The sequence below is a fragment of the Musca vetustissima genome, unplaced genomic scaffold, assembly GCF_032173495.1.
Source record: "Musca vetustissima isolate MV318-11 ecotype Yass unplaced genomic scaffold, APGP_CSIRO_Mvet_v1 utg39813, whole genome shotgun sequence".
Lineage (NCBI taxonomy): Eukaryota > Metazoa > Arthropoda > Insecta > Diptera > Muscidae > Musca > Musca vetustissima.
The window spans coordinates 23,076-43,224 of NW_026886764.1; the positions used below are offsets into that span (position 1 = coordinate 23,076).

At 35.0% G+C, this 20,149-nt stretch overlaps 1 protein-coding gene across 1 annotated transcript; it reads left to right on the plus strand.

Moving 5' to 3' along the window:
• The first annotated feature begins 662 nt into the window (after positions 1–662).
• On the plus strand, positions 663–5,001 carry LOC133334249 (uncharacterized). The gene is made up of 3 exons (XM_061542538.1): positions 663–683; positions 746–1,968; positions 4,897–5,001. The coding sequence occupies exons 1-3, from the start codon at positions 668–670 to the stop codon at positions 4,999–5,001; spliced, it is 1,344 nt and encodes a 447-aa protein (XP_061398522.1). The 5' UTR covers positions 663–667.
• The last annotated feature ends 15,148 nt before the right edge of the window (positions 5,002–20,149 follow it).

The following is a 20,149-nucleotide window of genomic DNA, read 5'->3' on the forward strand; positions in this document are numbered from 1 at the left end:
ATTTTTGTAAATTAATTTAATACTTTAAATAAAATAATTGTTCTTAATTTTAATTAATTATTTTAAAAATATACCATTCTCCTTTTTGCTATCAATTAAATTCCACCATTTAAAATTTCCCTGCTATCACTCCATAGTGAGTTCCTTGTTATTAATAGCAAAACAAGAAGAAGAACGCTGTTATTGTTCTCTGTCAAGGCTCTCTGCCATCTTAACATTTGTTATTGTTTGTCTATTTCTCTGGTTGCATTCAAAACATTTTTCGTATTTTTGGGGTGGAAATTGAAATTATTTTGGCACAGACAGTTGTCTGGAAATTACTGGAAGCAAGAGTTTTATCTTCAAATTGAATTTTAATGGCAAAGCTGGAAAAAACTATACAATTTACCCCCAGCCAAAACAATAACAATCGATTTGTTTGGATCGGAGAGTACGTGAGAGAGTGCATGAGAGAGCAGCCACTGTAGGTAGAAAAAACACACAGAGAACAAGCAAAACAATAACAAATACGACGTCATTTCATTCAAAAAGACAACAAAAACAAACCAGGCAACAAAGAAGGAAATAATTAGAAATCATCCTCTTGGTCATTGGATTTAAAATAATCAGGCGAGAAACATAAAAAAGGGCTCAGCTGCAGTATTCAGAAAAAAAATAAAGGAAGAAAATGGTGACGTCAAAAGGTAGGTGGAATTTTAAATAATAAAAATAAACTATTAATGAAATTTAACTTATTTTTTTGCAGAATTGTGTCAAGTTGCTAAACCCCATATAATGGATTTAAACGATGACTGTTTGGGCATGATTGTACGGCGTCTGGATGTAATGCAACAATATCAAATCTCCAAATTACACACCCGTTTCAAACAAATTGTCAAATCTCAATGGCGTTGCAAACTAAATCACATAGCCATATATCCTGAATTATTGGAGAGCGTTGACGAAACAACTTTCATTGGCTTCATTCAAGAAGTTGGTCCGCATATGCAGAGCTTGATAATGCGTCATTGTGATATTAAATATTTACGCCTTCTCAACGATCTGACATTTAATCGTACCGAAACTTTCATTTGGATGGGTGAAGGAGGTGCCCGTGGTTATGTGTTGGATATTGGTGGTGAAGAATTGTCCGAATCGGGTGATCGTGAACATCAATTTCTAGATGAAGATCTCAATCTATTGACCAGAATATTTCCCAAACTGAAAGTACTCAAGTTACGGGGTTGTCAAATAACTGGCAAATATTTGGCACAGTTATCATCCCTGAAACACCTCTCCTTGGATGATTGCCAGTGTCTGGAATCGGATAATTTCCAAGAAGTATTTCAAGAGCTGAAGTTACGTAAATTCGACATAATGGAAGACTGTGATGAAATCAATTGTTGCGATCTAATCGAATTGAAAAAATGTCCCACTTTGGAACACATAAAAATTGCCGATTATCATTTGTGTTTCGATACGGATATCATTAATGATATCTTGCGGATGCCAAATTTAAAGAAACTTTCAATATATTCCAAAAATTTTGTTTTTGATGTTTTGGAAAGGATTTCGAGAACAAATCTCAAACAAATCGAAGCTTTTAAATTCAATGGAGTTTTGCATAATTTCGAAAGGTTCTTTCGTGAATTGAATCATATGCGATTTTTAAAGAAACTCTCATTTTATGAATGTCGTGGCTATGACATTGAGGGGATACGTGATCATATGCTGCTGCAAATAAGTAAACAATTTGCCGATTTGGAGGAGATCCATTTGTGTTCCTGTGATTTGGAAAGTGATCGCGGCGTGCTGAGTTTTGTACAGAATTGTCGTAAATTGAAATTGATCAATTTAACCCATTGCCGTAAGGGCATTAGCGAATCGGTGATATGGCGTTGCATGGAAATGATAAAGAAACAAAAGTGGCGTACACACACTTTGGAAATGTGGCTCAAGGATACATTTATTGATAAATCGATATTGGAGGTACGATAATATGTTTTTTTTGATTTTTTAAAGAATATTTGTTAAAAGAACGCTTTTCTAAGGACCTCTAAGACGTGGATTTTAAATTGATATTTTTCTAAGGACCTCTAGGGCGTGGATTTTTAAAAGAATATTTTTAAGGACCTCCAAGGCGTGGATTTTTTAAAGATTATATTTCTAAGGACCTCTAAGGCGTGGATTTTTTAAAGATTATATTTCTAAGGATCTCTAAGGCGTGGATTATTTAAAGATTATATTTCTAAGGACCTCTAAGGCGTGGATTTTTAAAGATTATATTTCTAAGGACCTCTAAGGCGTGGATTTTTTAAAGATTATATTTCTAAGGACCTCTAAGGCGTGGATTATTTAAAGATTATATTTCTAAGGACCTCTAAGTCGTGGATTTTTTAAAGATTACTTTTCTAAGGGCCTCTAAGGCGTGGTTTTTTTAAAGATTATATTTCTAAGGACCTCTAAGGCGTGGATTTTTTAAAGGCATGGATTTTTTAAAGATTATATTTCTAAGGACCTCTAAGGCGTGGATTTTTTAAAGATTATATTTCTAAGGACCTCTAAGGCGTGGATTTTTTAAAGATTATATTTCTAAGGACCTCTAAGGCGTGGATTTTTTAAAGATTATATTTCTAAGGACCTCTAAGTCGTGGATTTTTTAAAGATTACTTTTCTAAGGGCCTCTAAGGCGTGGTTTTTTTAAAGATTATATTTCTAAGGACCTCTAAGGCGTGGATTTTTTAAAGGCATGGATTTTTTAAAGATTATATTTCTAAGGACCTCTAAGGCGTGGATTTTTTAAAGATTATATTTCTAAGGACCTCTAAGGCGTGGATTTTTTAAAGATTATATTTCTAAGGACCTCTAAGGCGTGGATTTTTTAAAGATTATATTTCTAAGGACCTCTAAGGCGTGGATTTTTTAAAGATTATATTTCTAAGGACCTCTAAGGCGTGGATTTTTTAAAGATTATATTTCTAAGGACCTCTAAGGCGTGGATTTTTTAAAGACTATATTTCTAAGGACCTCTAAGGCGTGGATTTTTTAAAGGCATGGATTTTTTAAAGATTATATTTCTAAGGACCTCTAAGGCGTGAATTTTTTAAAGATTATATTTCTAAGGACCTCTAAGGCGTGGATTTTTTAAAGGCATGGATTTTTTAAAGATTATATTTCTAAGGACCTCTAAGGCGTGAATTTTTTAAAGATTAAATTTCTAAGGACCTCTAAGGCGTGGATTTTTAAAGATTATATTTCTAAGGACATCTAAGGCGTGGATTTTTAAAGATTATATTTCTAAGGACCTCTAAGGCGTGGGTTTTTTAAAGATTATATTTCTAAAAACCTCTAAGGCGTGGAATTTTAAAGATTATATTTCTAAGGACCTCTAAGGCGTGGAATTTTAAAGATTATATTTCTTAAAACCTCTAAGGCGTGGAATTTTAAAGATTATATTTCTAAAAACCTCTAAGGCGTGGAATTTTAAAGATTATATTTCTAAAAACCTCTAAGGCGTGGATTTTTTAAAGGCATGGATTTTTTAAAGATTATATTTCTAAGGACCTCTAAGGCGTGGGTTTTTTAAAGATTATATTTCTAAAAACCTCTAAGGCGTGGAATTTTAAAGATTATATTTCTAAAAACCTCTAAGGCGTGGAATTTTAAAGATTATATTTCTTAAAACCTCTAAGGCGTGGAATTTTAAAGATTATATTTCTAAAAACCTCTAAGGCGTGGATTTTTAAAAGCCTGGATTTTTTAAAGATTATATTTCTAAGGACCTCTAAGGCGTGGGATTTTTAAAGATTATATTTCTAAAAACCTCTAAGGCGTGGAATTTTAAAGATTATATTTCTAAAAAACTCTAAGGCGTGGAATTTTAAAGATTATATTTCTTAAAACCTCTAAGGCGTGGAATTTTAAAGATTATATTTCTAAAAACCTCTAAGGCGTGGATTTTTTAAAGGCATGGATTTTTTAAAGATTATATTTCTAAGGACCTCTAAGGCGTGGGTTTTTTAAAGATTATATTTCTAAAAACCTCTAAGGCGTGGAATTTTAAAGATTATATTTCTAAAAAACTCTAAGGCGTGGAATTTTAAAGATTATATTTCTTAAAACCTCTAAGGCGTGGAATTTTAAAGATTATATTTCTAAAAACCTCTAAGGCGTGGAATTTTAAAGATTATATTTCTAAAAACCTCTAAGGCGTGGATTTTTTAAAGGCATGGATTTTTTAAAGATTATATTTCTAAGGACCTCTAAGGCGTGGATTTTTTAAAGGCATGGATTTTTTAAAGATTATATTTTTAAGGACCTCTAAGGCGTGGATTTTTTAAAGATATTTCTAAGGACCTCTAAGGCGTGGATTTTTTAAAGGCATGGATTTTTTAAAGATTATATTTCTAAGGACCTCTAAGGCGTGGATTTTTTAAAGGCATGGATTTTTTAAAGATTATATTTCTAAGGACCTCTAAGGCGTGATTTTTTTAAAGATTATATTTCTAATGACCTCTAAGGCGTGGATTTTTAAAGTTTATATTTCTAAGGACCTCTAAGGCGTGGATTTTTAAAGATTATATTTCTAAGGACCTCTAAGGCGTGGGTTTTTTAAAAGTTTATATTTCTTAAGGTGTGGATTTAAAAAATAATATTTTTGTAGGGACCTTTATGACCTGGATTTTTAAATTGATATTTTTCTAGGGACCTTTATGGCCTGGATTTTTAAAATAATATTTTTCTAAGGACCTCTAAGTCCTGGATTTTTAAAAGAATATTTTTCTAAGGACTTCTAAGGCCTGGATTTTAAAAGAATATTTTTCTAAGGACCTCTAAGGCCTGGATTTTTAAATAACATTTTTTTAAATATTTTTCAATATTTTTTAACGATTAATATTCTTTTATTTTTCTTTCTAGGATCCTCGTTACATGTACAACAATCGTTTTCTCAAATTGGATTTCAAACAATATCTACAAGACTCAAATCCACCTGGAGTACTGAAATTCACATTTTCAACTTAGTATAGGAATTTTTATTAACAAAAAACATATAATTTTTATTAAACACTGTACATACATAATATAGAAATACCAAATAATAAAACAACACTTATCTTTAATAAAATTCAATTACATTTAAATAAAGAATAATTACCAAAAAAAACAAAGAAAAATTATGACAAATGCCTTCCATGTGACTATTTGAGCAGATAACTGCTCTCCTGCCTGTCCGCCTGCCTACTTAAAGAATTTTCAATTCTAAACGTTTTAAATTACCTCCACCAATGGCAAAAATATCACGACAATACCGCACATGATAACCTTTCAATTCCAATTCTTGAATGTTGGGAAAACAATTCTGCAGCACACGGAGCGCCTCGAGCCCATACCGTGCCGCCTGATTACGATGCTGTTCGAATGGATCGATACACTTGAGAATGGTGACTTTTGGAAAGCGCAACGTGATTAATTGTTCGAAACGTTCCTTCCGCAAATAATGCAGTGATAAGTTGGCGGTATGTTGGCTAAGGATACGCATGAATTCCATAAATTCTTTATCGTTAAGCAGGGAAACCTGTTGATCATACACTTGGACAGTGTGTAAACCCGCACCTCCCGACAACCATAAATGCTCAACGATTAGCTCGAAACGTTCGTGCAATTTCCATAGAATAAATTGTTCCACCGTGTTCAATTGTTTGCAAATCAATTCTAGACAATCATCGTTTAGTCGTAGTATGGAATCGGAATCTGTGGCCATTAAATTTTAATAATCAAATTCAGAATATATTGTGATTTTGACATAAAAAATAACCTCTTCGTTGTGTTGATGCGGTTGTTGCTGTTATGTCCTCATTTGATGTCGTTAAAGATGACATACCGGTCGCGCCTATTGTTTGTTTGCCTGCTGCCTAGCTGGACGACTGCTGCTACCGCCTAGCTTTAATATGTAGCTTGTTGATAACAAAAAATCGGAGCTAACGCTGTTTTTGTTTTGTTCATTGCTTCGCATCCTCATCCCCAATTGAATGAATTCAATGTCCTCATTACTTTTGTTGTTGTTATTCTTGTTTGTCAAACGGATGAAGGAGAAGTTGTAGCAAAAAGAGAGTTGACTCAAAATATGGCAACGCTCTTATGTGGAGGTTCAGGAAAATAAATCACCCTAGGCGTGGATTTTTTAAAGAATATTTTTTGAGAAGCCAAACAAGGGGTGATTTTTTTAAAGAATATTTTTTTGAGAAGCCAAACAAGGCGTGGATTTTTTAAAGAATATTTTTTCGAGTAGCCAGCCAAACAAGGCGTGGATTTTTTAAAGAATATTTTTTCGAGTAGCCAGCCAAACAAGGCGTGGATTTTTTAAAGAATATTTTTTCGAGTAGCCAGCCAAACAAGGCGTGGATTTTTTAAAGAATATTTTTTCGAGTAGCCAGCCAAACAAGGCGTGGATTTTTTAAAGAATATTTTTTCGAGTAGCCAGCCAAACAAGGCGTGGATTTTTTAAAGAATATTTTTTCGAGTAGCCAGCCAAACAAGGCGTGGATTTTTTAAAGAATATTTTTTCGAGTAGCCAGCCAAACAAGGCGTGGATTTTTTAAAGAATATTTTTTCGAGTAGCCAGCCAAACAAGGCGTGGATTTTTTAAAGAATATTTTTTCGAGTAGCCAGCCAAACAAGGCGTGGATTTTTTAAAGAATATTTTTTCGAGTAGCCAGCCAAACAAGGCGTGGATTTTTTAAAGAATATTTTTTCGAGTAGCCAGCCAAACAAGGCGTGGATTTTTTAAAGAATATTTTTTCGAGTAGCCAGCCAAACAAGGCGTGGATTTTTTAAAGAATATTTTTTCGAGTAGCCAGCCAAACAAGGCGTGGATTTTTTAAAGAATATTTTTTCGAGTAGCCAGCCAAACAAGGCGTGGATTTTTTAAAGAATATTTTTTCGAGTAGCCAGCCAAACAAGGCGTGGATTTTTTAAAGAATATTTTTTCGAGTAGCCAGCCAAACAAGGCGTGGATTTTTTAAAGAATATTTTTTCGAGTAGCCAGCCAAACAAGGCGTGGATTTTTTAAAGAATATTTTTTCGAGTAGCCAGCCAAACAAGGCGTGGATTTTTTAAAGAATATTTTTTCGAGTACCTCTAAGACGTAGTTTTTTTGTAATGAATATTTTTCTCAGGACCTCTAAGACGTAGTTTTTTTAAAGAATATTTTTCTCAGGACGTCTAAGACGTAGTTTTTTTAAAGAATATTTTTCTAAGGACCTCTGAGGCGTGTATTTTTTAAAGAATATTTTTCTAAGGACCTCTGAGGCGTGTATTTTTTAAAGAATATTTTTCTAAGGACCTCTAAGGCATGGATTTTTTAAGAATATTTTTCTAAGGACCTCTAAGACGTAGGTTTTCTAAAGAATATTTTTCTAAAGACCTGTAAGACGTGAATTTAAAAAAAAAATATTTTTCAAGTAACACCAAGGCGTAGATTTTTTAAAGAATATTTGTCCAATTTTTTTATTCGACAGGTGCTCTCTTCACCTGTTAACTCTCTTAAGCTCCGATATAAATAATCTCTTATCAACACCCAACACTTGATACCCTCTTCTCACGAATATGACATGATGCCCGGAACAAATCTATATTTAAATTCGAATTTATTTCATACAAGCTTTTATTCAAATTCCCATTTAGAATACAATGACCTAATTTATTGTGATTGATCCCAAATTTTGAATAGGTAAGTGAGTTTGTTTTGAAATATTCTTAGCATGAAACTGGAATTGGATCGCGTTTTAAAATTCCGCTAATTTAAAATAACAAAAAGAAAGGTATATCTCTGTCGACGTCACTAAAATTTATTCTGCAATAATTTTAGTGACGTCGCAGATTTTTTTTTAATTTTTAATATTTTATACAGTCAAATCTGGATAAGCGGTTTTTGAGATAACAAATTGTTTTTTTAATATTTTATTTTAAGGCCTTTAAATGTCCGTTGTGGCGACATCTTTGCATACTTACACATATTGCACCCCACCCACCCATTTCAAGTTGAATAACCATCACGGTTGTGATGATAATGCAATATTGAAAAGAAAAAAAAAAAAAAAAACTCTCACATGACCTGATCTATCCCCACCCCATGGACTCATCATCATTACATTTTTTATGTCTTCTGTTGATCTAGACACTAAAAGTGATAAGTGTGCCGGATCGTATAACAGAAAACAAGTCTTCGGTGAATATTGTTAAGAGTTGCCATGATTTTTTATTTTTTTTTCTACCAAAATCATGGATTTTTAAAAAATAATCTTAGATCGTGTATTTTTAGAAAATGTCTTTGATTTTTATGTATATTCAAACTTATTGCGGTTGACGTAGTCGTGTTAATGATAGATACCAAGCAACGGCTCAGATTGGCTTTAACATGGCTAGGCCCAGGCATATCTTGGTCCCTCTTTCATCTCAATTGTGGACACTGACCTCCCCGCGGTGTCACCTGGGGTAGCTACTTTCATCATCCGTTGAAATAGTGAGCTGAGAACTATAAAAAATGGGTTGAGGCGTTGGGTTAGTTGCCCACACTCGGAAAACCCCTACCAATATGAAAAAGCAAAAAAAAAAAAAAAATAAATAAATAAAACCAAACCAAACCCCCCTAATGTTAACGACCCCCGAAAGCGAATAAAGGACCACGATCTGCGAATCTGCACGTGGAATGTGCGCACCTTGTACAGAAAAAGCGCAGTTTTCGCTTTGGTGGATATACTCAAGAAGTACAAAGCCGGCATTATTGCCTTACCGGAAATGCGATGGAAAGGGACAGGCATAAGTAAATCAGACGATTACGCCCTGTATTATAGCTACCATAAAACGAGACATGAATTTGGCTGCGGACTTATGGTTAACGGGAGAATAAAAGACCTTGTCTCCAGATTCACTCCAGTAGATGAGCGAATTGCTACAATCCGTATAAAAACGAAGTTCTTCTACATCAGTCTCATTTGCGTCCATGCTCCGACCGAAGATAAAGATGAACAGACCAAAGACATATTTTACGAGCGCCTAGAAACAGCATATGACGTTGCACTGGCCATGACATTAAAATTCTGCTAGGAGATTTTAATGCAAAATTCGGAAGGGAAAATATCTTTGGCCCCACCGTCGGAAAATTCAGCCTTCATGAAGAAACATCCGACAACGGCAGCACCAGATTCAAGCATCTCGATATACACAAGACCACTTGGATCTCTCCTGATCAAACACAACAGATTGCCGAGGCCTACTCCGCTCAACTTACCCATCTGACCATAGCAGCAAAGCACTTCTAACCCAACACGGAAACTCGACGTCGAAAAGCTGCAAACACAACAGATTGCCGAGGCCTACTCCGCTCAACTTACAAATTTGCGGAAAACACTTCTTGTCCCGATAATAGTATAGAAGCACAATGGCAAAGAATTGCCCACTCCCTACTAAGAACAGCAAAAGCAACTCTGGGGTACCAAAAACCACCATCAAGGAACCATCAAGGATGGAGAATTATCGATAGAAAAGGAGAGAGGAAAAACGTATTTTCAGAAAAAAGCAAATCGAGATGTACAGGAGTCAGAATGAAGTCCGGAAATTTTACCAACGAGTAAAACACAAAACCGAAGTCTTTGGTACAGGCACATCCTCCTGTTGAGATTACGAAGGAAACCTGGTGACAAATACAGACAGCATGTTGAGGATCTGGAAGGAGCATTTTGAAAAGTTTCAGGTATCAAATAGTGGCGGTGAAGTAGATACTCCAGAACCAATAAGAGATGACGGTATAGATTGTATACCACCTAGCCAAGATGAGGTCATAAAAGCAATTAATCGGTTTAAGAACAATAAAGCAGCTGGAGCCGATGAGTTACCAGCCGAACTATTCAAGACTGGTGGTCAGGAGCATGCACCAGCTGATTAGTACAATTTGGCTAGAAGAATACATGCCCAATGATTGGAACCTCTGCATCCTATGTACCGTGCACAAAAAATGAGACAAGACGATATGTGTCAACTATAGAGGAATTAGACTTCTTCCCATCGCATATAAAGTGCTATCCAATGTGCTGTGTGAACGACTGAAGGCAATGGTCAATGACATTATTGGACCATACCAATGTGGCTTCAGACCTGGCAAATCCACCATTGACCAGATTTTCACTCTGCGCCAAATCCTGGAAAAGACCGACGAAAAACATATCGACACATTCCACCTATTCGTCGAATATAAAGCCGCATTCGATATCCCTATCCGTTCAGAGGTGTTTAAAGCCATATCTGCGTTTGGCATTCCTGCAAAATTAATACGGCTATGCAGGATAACTTTAACTGGCACAATATCAGCAGTTAAAGTCGGAAAGGACCTCTTGGAGCCCCTTAATACCGAACGAGAATTCAGACAAGGTGACAGTTTGTAGTGTGACCTTTTTAATATCCATACGAGACGCAAAGCAACACATGTTACTCGCCTACGCCGATGAATCGATATAATGGGTCGAACACTGAGAGCGGTAACAGCCACCTTTAAACAAATTGAGAAGGAGTCTGCCAAAGTGGGTCTGGCAGTAAAAGGCGAGAAGAACAAGCTGATGGTATCAACGCGCAAGACGTCCAGTAGACTCGGACCAACTGTGGAACTTGAGAAATACACCTTCGAGGTAGTTAAAGATTTTTTATACCTTGGTACCGCCATAAATAAAACGAATGACATCAGTTTTGAAATTCGAAGAATGATAGTGATGGCCAACAGATGCTACTATGGTCTAGAGTAAGCAGCTTAGAAACAAGGTCACCTCCCGCCAGACCAAACTCACACTTTACAAGAAGCTGATACTTGAAGAAGCTGATACTTCTGATACTTGAGAAAAATTCTCCGAAAGATCTACGGGCCGATCTGCGTCGACGGTGAATATCGGCGTCGAATGAACCGCGGACATCGACATAGTCAGTCGTATTGAGCTGCTGCGACTTCGTTGGCTAGGTCATGTTGTGAGAATGGATGAAGATGCCCCAGCTCAAAAGGCATATAAAAGCGAGCCTACTGATGGTTCACGCAGACGGGGAAGGCCACGAATTAGATAGAAAGACCAAGTAGAAGACAACATCTCGGAGCATGGTCTTTCAAATTGGAGGAGACGCGCTTGGAAATCTTTTTTAAGCTCGCCTTATGGAACAACCGTTCTGTAACAAGCCATCTAAGTATGTACGTATTAAGACTCCCATTATATCGTCTATAAAAATCCAGAAAATCGTCTTTAATTGAACCCAAAATCAGTGTTCGGAGGAAAATCGATCATTTTGGTCGAATTTCCTTGCCATACAGCAACTCTGGTGATGGCTTTGACTTTAGTGATAAATAAACAGAAGTTGTTCTAGGAACAACATGGAATGAAATGAAAACAAAAACATAACGGTGACGTACTGTTATCATCTAGGAAGAGAGAGGCTGTGAATGAGATACGCAATAGAGAGCGAATGAATGAAATTCGAAGAAAAAAACAAACAGCTGAGGTAAACCAGCATTCAATGCAACTGTCGCTGTTTCTGCTGTTGTTGTTCTTGTTGTTGTAGCTGACAGCCTACAATAGATAACTGCAGTGGCAGCGCTGCGGCCGCAGCATCCTCTGTTCGTCGTCTGTATTAAGAAAATCGTTTTTCAATAACAAACAATAATATTTCAACAATGCTAAAAAGTCAACGATTAGAAATAAATCGAAAGTTTAGTTAAATACAAAAATTACAAAAAAAAAAAAAACAGAAAACAAACAGAAATTTTAAACGTGAGCTGGGTCTTAGATTTAGACGAGAGATAAAACGAGTGTGTGATTTACATATTTCGATGAGAGAATGAGATTTCGTAAAGGAAATTGTTATTGCAACTAAGAATAGACCTCATATTTTTGCGCCCTATCTTGTTAGAAGGCAAATGCCGGTCCAATTTTTTTATAGCCTCCAATCACAAGCAACAGTTCTAAACTCTTTCTTAAGCTACTGATTTGCCTCTGCTGCTGCTGTTGTAGCCGTTACGTCTTCTTCTTCCTTTTCTTAGTAGTTTTTTTTAAGAGTTAGTAGCCTAACTGCCGGCGACCAGTGTGTTCTGTTCTGCCAGCGTTCTGATCTTTTCAGCCGTTCTATAAATGCAATCGCTTGTACAGGAACCCATTTCAGTCGTTGTTAATAGTCGATAGTAGAAGTCAAATATCCCATTGTCGGAGTCGGACTTGAATGGTTGATGATTCTATGTTGCCGAGTGGATTCCATCAAATACCAAAGTAATAAAAAATCAAATCGATCGATTCAAAATTGAATGAAACGTCTGAAATGTAACATAAAAAAAACTAAGGAATACATTTTTTCAAATAAAAAAAAAACAACAACAAAAATCAGTCGCACACACAAAGCATATAAATTAGTGACATAATAAAAAAATTTGAGATATTTAAAGTGAAATAAACAAAAACAACAACTTAACAGTATAGAAAAAATATATAAACAAATATTGTTAATAATAAAAACAAAATTGCTGAATTAAAAAAAAAAGAAAAAAATGTAAGTTTAGAAAATAAAAATACAATCAAGGATACGATTTCCATAAAAAGGATATAATTTGTGTATAAAAAAGGATACGAAAAAAATCAAAGTAAATATTAAAATCCATCAAAAAAAGTTTGAAAATCATATTCAAATAAAAAATATGTATATTAATTTTTAATTGGAAATATTAATTTTGGATGTAAATTTGTCTATAAATACTAAGGTTTAAAAAAAATATGAAATTGTGAGTGTAATTTTTTTGGGTTATTTTTATATTTCAACGGAATTGATTTTGAAGTAAGTATTTAAAAAAAGTTAGTTTTCGTACGAAAGTAATTTACGGAATGCAAATAGTAGTAAAAAATATATATTGAAACAGTTTTCAAAAATACAATCAAGGATATGATTTCCATAAGAGGATATAAATTGTATATAAAAAAGATTTTTTAGAAGTGTCAAAGCCAATATAAAAATTCATTCAAACAAGTGTTATTAAAAATACTATTAAAATAAAAACTATATAGGTATACATTTTTAATTGCAAATATTAATATCGAATGTAAATATTTATATAAATGCTAAGGTTAAAAACAAAATATATTTTCATTGTAATCGCATAAAATTATAAGTGTTATTTTGTAAGAAATTTATTTACGGAATAAAATAAAAAAAAAATAATAATAATAAAGAGGTCTATTGAAACAGGGTCAAGAATTGTCTATAATATTTCAAATATTAATTTATTCTATATGTACAGCCTTAAGGTTTTTATTAAGAAAAAAATATGTTATTTCAAAACAAGCTAAAGCATTTTCAATTTCCTTTGGGCAGATTTTTTCCATCATGAGATGTATATTTATAGTATCTGTAACCACTATTTGCCATATGATAAGTTATAACAGGGTAAATTTTGCACCGAATGAGAACCCAATTTTTTTTACCAATTTTTTACCCATTCGGTAAAAAACACTCACATATTCCCCAAAAGTAGCAAAAAATGGAACGGTTATAGGGGGGTTATACTAAAATGTGGACTAAATTTGATAATTTTTGGTAGGTAGATTTTCTATTTAATTATAATTAATTTTTCAGCCGAATTTTAGCCAATTTGAAAACAAAAAACAAAACGTTGCTCAACACCTCAAAATACCGAATAATATATAGCGGAGATAGAGGGAACCCCAAAAAATTAACAAAAATTGATTGGAATTTCATAATCCGATTTAGATGCAACTTGGACATAAAATTTATTCGGTCCAAGGACAAACTCTATTTAAAGTTGTGTGCGGAAGACCCAAAGTTTGTCCAATTTGGACCTTTCGCTATCTTATTAGCCCATTTGAAATTTTTGAGAAATCGAAGTCAAAAGTTAAAAACTCCGTTTTTTACTGGCGTTTTCTGGGCATGTCCAAAGGTGCCCCAACTGTGGTATTTTACGGAAATTTATAATAAGTTGTTTTTTTGTAGGAAATATATATGAAAGAAAATACTTTAGTTATATTTGAAATGATTATTGGAATGCAAAAAAAACAGTGAGCGGAGCAGTATAGTCGGACGGGGCCGACCATATGATACCCTACACAACTTCCACGAAAATCTAACATTCTGTGGTTATATATTCTGAGCATGGAAAATATTTCGCTATATTTACACCCTCTTGACCGACTAGAGGTCAACAAATATTACTAATATTCAATAAATCCCTTCTAATTACGTGTCCAGATTCCCTTCACGGTGGGTTGTGTTATGATGTTCGACTTTCAATTGTGGACTTTATATGGACTAGAAAAAACACAAAAAATTAAGTTTTCGATCCACCTCATCCCAATATTATTATCTGATCATCACCGAAAGTTATTACTAGGCGTTATCCTTGACCATTCCTGGATCCTCATGGAAATTTTCAAATCGATCTGCGCTGTATTTCCGCCTCCAGTGTGGTAATGTGTTACTAAATAATATCTGAGTACGTAAGCACCTGTAAATATTTAAATGTAACTCCCGCATCCGAGTACATACGACAATATAATTGGTATCAATTTAAAGGTCAAGCACTCCTCCTCCTCATTTTTCACACAAAAGTTAGGGTCCATTTGACCCGCTAAATATTGATCGATCTTTATCAAAACAGGCAAGCTTATTCTTTGGCCCAATCCCCTTCTCCATGTAGAAATTCGCGGTGTTTGGGCCATAAATTGCGGCCTCTAGAGCGACCAGAAAATTAGACAAAAATTTAGTTTTTGGTCCATTTCATCCCCTAAATATTAACCGATCTTTTCCAAAAACAATAGGGGTCTTCATTGGGCAGAACCCATCTAACATGCAAAATTTCGTGAAGATTGGTCCATAACTGCGGCCTGTATCGTGTTTACAAATTATAATGGACAGACGGACGGACGGACACACATGTCTAGATCGACTTAGCTAGTCGATATATGACGATCGGTATACTTAAAGGTGGCTCTAGGACCAATATTTCGTGGCGTTACAAACTCTTGGGGCTTCACAAAGCTATAATACCCTGACAACATAGTTGTGTAGGGTATAAAAATGTTTAACGAAAGAAAACTATCACTGAATTCTTCCTGCGCCCTTACAACCAAAAAATTAAAAGTTTACAATTGCAGTGCGAAAACATAGTCACTCATATAAATTTTGTCGACAACTGAAAAAGCTAGAACAAGATTGGCATATAAAAAAATTTGGTTGCGGGTCGGAAAAATTTTAAATCGATATTTTAAGAGCGCTGTTCAAAGGTGCCCCACGTTCAAAGGTGACCACCCCTATTTGACAATAACATTAGAAATTGTTGTAAATGGCAATGCCACAGACATAAAAAAACTGCAACATTGAATGAAAGCAAAAATGTCGGAAATAGCATACAATTTTAGAATATGTTTCGATTTGTTCGAATTGGTCACCTTTGCCACGAATAATGGCCTTCAAAAGGCCAAGGAGACTGTCTCACGCTGCGGTATTTTGGCCCATTCCCGGCGAAGCGCTTGCTTGAGATGATTGACACTTTGGTATTTTTTAGTGCGAACCTTGCTTTCCAAAATATTCCAGACACAATGGTATCCCAAGATTTTGGTGGCCATTGTGCACTGGAAATGAAGTGAGGAACCTCATTTTGTAACCATTCTTGGGTGGTGCGTGCTGAGTCCTATTGGAATGTCCAAGGCCTGCGGCCAAAATGTTTGCATGCCCGAGGATTTATTACACCTGATTTATTTATTCTGATGTCCCGGTCGATTAATACGAGTGTAGAGACACCATTGGCTGTTATGTCGACCCACATCCATGGCCCATCACCATGGCCGGCGCTTGAGTTCTGGTGGCCAACCGAAGGTGCAAATTTTCAGCTGCCCTCGTTGGCAAGTAATCACGATCACTTTGTTTGTTTTTTTTACAAACTGCTGGCAACGAATGTTTTCTCACCGGAGAAACCCAACCAAATTCGGAAGTTCACCACTTTCGACCAAGCGAATCAACTCTTTAGCTCTTTTGAGTCTATTTTCTTGCTGTTGCGGTATAGGTTCTTCCACTTTTTGCAATTTCAATGTCTTTGTCCCGAGCTCACTTTTAAATACTTGCCGAATGGAATATTGCGATATGTTCAGCTTACGAGCTCAAGGAAATTCTTTTTTTCGAACTATTTCTGTTGATGTTGCTGTTTTCTTCCGTCCACTTCCTTGACGTCGGGTAACGAGCGATGGTACGAGACACAAAAGATTTATTCACATTTAATTGCTGGAGTGCTCTAACGATAGCCATTTGCGGTTTTCCAGTCAAATGTTAAGAAATTTCATTATCACGCTTGAATTCCATAACGAAAAACTTTTTTTCTGGAAATTTCTTACCAAAATGCTTTTGTAATCGTACTGCAAGAATCTACTCGATTTAACTATTTTCCTCGATATCATAAAGTAAAATTCGTTATCGTAGTAAAAACTAGTATATTCATGCAGTTCGGGAACATACCAAATATAATGAGCTGTCACTGGAATAATTTTAACAGTTGTCGGACAAGTGCCTTAGAAATGACAGCAGCCTGAAGTTGGTTGCAGTTTTTTCATCTCACCCTGTAGTTGATAAGTTCCTTGCATCGCTGTTCTGGTATCGGGACCCATGTTTCTTGATCTACATCCCATTGTTCGGCTTTTGTTGTTGGTTTGGCATTGGCCACACATCGTTTTACATCTGCTAACAAATTTTCTATCGGATTAAGATCCGGTGACTGCACAGGCCGTGACATCACGTCCTTTGGGAGTTCGCTGGTATGTTTAGGATCATTATCCTGTTGATATGTCCATTTAATGTCAGTCAATGAATGAATGAATTTCACCAAACTAGGGAAACTCAAGAAAGCGACAGCAAATCACACTTCAGTCTCGGTTTCAAAAAAATGTAATTTTGGTTTTATATTTAATTCCAATCTTCACTAATCCCGAATGTCTCTTTAAAAAGTATTAAATTTTTATTGAAACAATTCAGCTTCTATCTTAGATAGTTCTCGAAAAATATGTTTTAAAAATCCACGTCTATAGCTCAGATATTTCTCCAAAAATAGTCTTTCCCCTTCTATGTCAGATGGTCCTTGAATAATATTCTTAGTGAAGACCACGCATCTATCTCTGATGGTCTATCAAAGATATACTTTAAAAAATTCAATATTTTATGTCAGATGATCCTTCGAAAATAATTGTTTTCAGAATATTGAAAAACAATCGCTTCGATTTCAGATGGTCATTGAAAAATATTCTTCACAAAACCCACGCTTTCCGCTTTATAAAAATTGCATTTCGGTTTTTGATTTACTTGGAACCTACACTAATTCAAGAATGTCACTTTAAAATTTCAAGTGAAAATCTCAACAACTCTTGAAGTTATAGCCCATTTATTGTGTTAGCATCAAGCCAGGACAGACGCGATTCTCAACTTTTTAGAGTTTTGACATTTTATCATATTTAAATGTAGAATATTTCATTGGAATACACTCTTCGGAAGTTGCGGTTGTATCAGATAGTGCCAGTGGGAAATTAATGGTGAAAATTTTAGGGGACCCCCCATTCTCGGGGTCAAAAATTGTGTTGATATGATTCGAATCTACACTAATTAATGAATGTCCCTACAAAATTTCAAGTGAAAATCTCAAGAACTCTTGAAGATATAGCCGATTTATTGTGTCAGCATCAAGTGACGGCTGAAGGGCTTCTCGAACTTTAAACGCGTTTTTCTCTAAACATTTTTTTGCGAATGGCGGGCACGATAACTCAAAAACTAATAACCCAATTGATTTCAAATTTTTACACGTTTCTCTGTGAGTGTATAGCTATCGTATGAACTAGGATAAAGCCAATCGGTGAAGATCTTCCTTATTTTTTAACTTGGTTTTTGGTCAAAAATCGGCGATTTTCCAAAAATATTTTTTCAAAGGTCCACCATTTTGTTAATTTTTGAGCGAAGTCAATAATCCTAGTTCATACGAGAGCCAGACATGTACTCTTTCTAACACCGTCGGAATTTTCGGATTCCGATGTTCCAGTGAGGAGTTATCATGCCCGCCATCAAAAATAAGGACCTTTCTTTAATTACAAAAAAACAATAACAAAAACTTTTTGTAAATTATTTTTCTTCTCTTTTAAATCTTCAAATATATATGTGCAAAGTTACACACCTTAACAAGCATTGGTATTGATTTACCAGCCCATTGAAAATCTTGAAAAATTAAAATCGAGAATGGGGGGTTCCCTTAAGTAAATTTACCACCACAAGGTGGTAAATAAGCCTGTGCTGCCCAAAGGCTTATCCTTGTAATATACCCTATATAAATATCGTGATTTGTTTAGTATATCGGAATCCATATTGTATTTTATGGTGGAGGGCATAAAAAAAAGTTCGACATGACCGTTTATGGAAAGGTTGAATGAATGAATGAATTTCTGAATAATACAATGTTAGAAGTGAATCACATTATACGACAATCGACTTTGAAATAAACTTATTTAGAAATTTTTAGGGAACGTGATATAACAGGGACGTACGCAGGGGGGCGGCCCGGGGGGCCCGGGCCCCCTCCGAAATGAAATTTTTTTCACAGTAAATTTATGTTTGCAACAGCGAATTTTTTCATTTTGTACTACCGGGCCCCCCCGAAATGAAATCCTGTGTACGTTGCTGTGAAATAAGATCACGTTTTGACACTGTTCAGATCAGGGATGCAAAAGTTGGTACAATTGTACTAATTTTAGCACTATTTGGAAGTCAAAAATACAATAGCACCCCAATGACATATTTAGCACTATTTCTAAATTATATCAAATTATTCTCACTTAAAAGGATTATAAGTGCTTAAACATACAATATGGAATGAATCGCCATCCCCCGCTGTCGTTACGAATGGATGAATTTGCCATAGTTTAAATGTAGTGTCCTATGCCGCTTCAAAATTCAGTATCCCCGATCAGATTGATAAATTCAGGGAATATATTAATATTAATTAATTATTATTATTATTTCTGTAACTGTTCTATGAGAGAGATGATTTGTCAATGTTTCAGGAATAATTCGGTACAGATATTCATGTTTTTTTTAAATACTCAACAGCTCGATGGCGTCACGTCAAGAAGTTGTTGAAACAATTTTGGCGCAGTGGGAATCACATTAATATTATTTTAGACCAAATGATTTCGAAGCTAATTCCCAAAATTAAGGCTCTATTCTATTATTTCAGAATTTTCAAATCCTTTTTATATCCTCCATAGTGTGGAGCGTATATTAATTTTGTCATTCCATTTGTAACTCATCGAAATTTTCAATAAGTATTGATCAGGGTAAAATTCTAAGACGATCTAGCCATGTCCGTCCGTCTGTTGTAATCACGCTATCTTCTGAAGGAATTGAGATAGATCGTCAAAATTTTACATAGAGTCGACAGGCAGGTCAAGTTCGAAGGGCTATATCGGTTCACGTTTAGTCATAGCCCCCATATAAAAGGGTACAGCCCAGTTTTCGATATTTTGGAGTTCTTGAGCGCGCTATTCAACCGAATTCGCTTAAATTTGGTACACTGGGTTCTTTTTGGGTACCAAATGTCGCCACTACAAAAATATAAATATCGGTCCACTTTTTCGGGTAGCCCCCATATAAGGGCATCCACAATTTTGGTATTTTGGATTTTTTGAGTGCGTTTTTCAACCAAATTCGCTGAAATTTGGTTTTTTGTAGTCGCATATGGTAACAAACCTCCCTCCCAAAAATTATTAATATTCGCCGCCTATTAGGGGTAGTCCCCATATAACCCCCTTTTTATATTAAAATAATTATTCTAAGACTTTGTTGCAAATGTAAATATATCGAGCCATATTCGCCAAAAAAACGTAACCCTCAAATTAAAAATTTTATAGGAGAAGGTTTGTTTTAATAAATTCAGATTTAATAAAGCTACTATTTTGCTATTTAGAACTATAGTTTAAAATAAAACTAGTTTTTAACAAAACTCTGTGGTTCCTCAACTTCGAGTTGGTGTTGCCCGAAGGCTGAGTATTTGTTTGTATCTATACCTTCGACTACAGATGCCAAGACACCCACATCTGTAGGAGATTGTTGCTCACGA

Excerpts from the sequence above, each read along its gene's own strand:
- LOC133334249 (XM_061542538.1), top strand. Across the intron at positions 1,969-4,896 it reads TTGATAAATCGATATTGGAG|GATCCTCGTTACATGTACAA; the intron begins GTACGATAATAT and ends TTTTCTTTCTAG.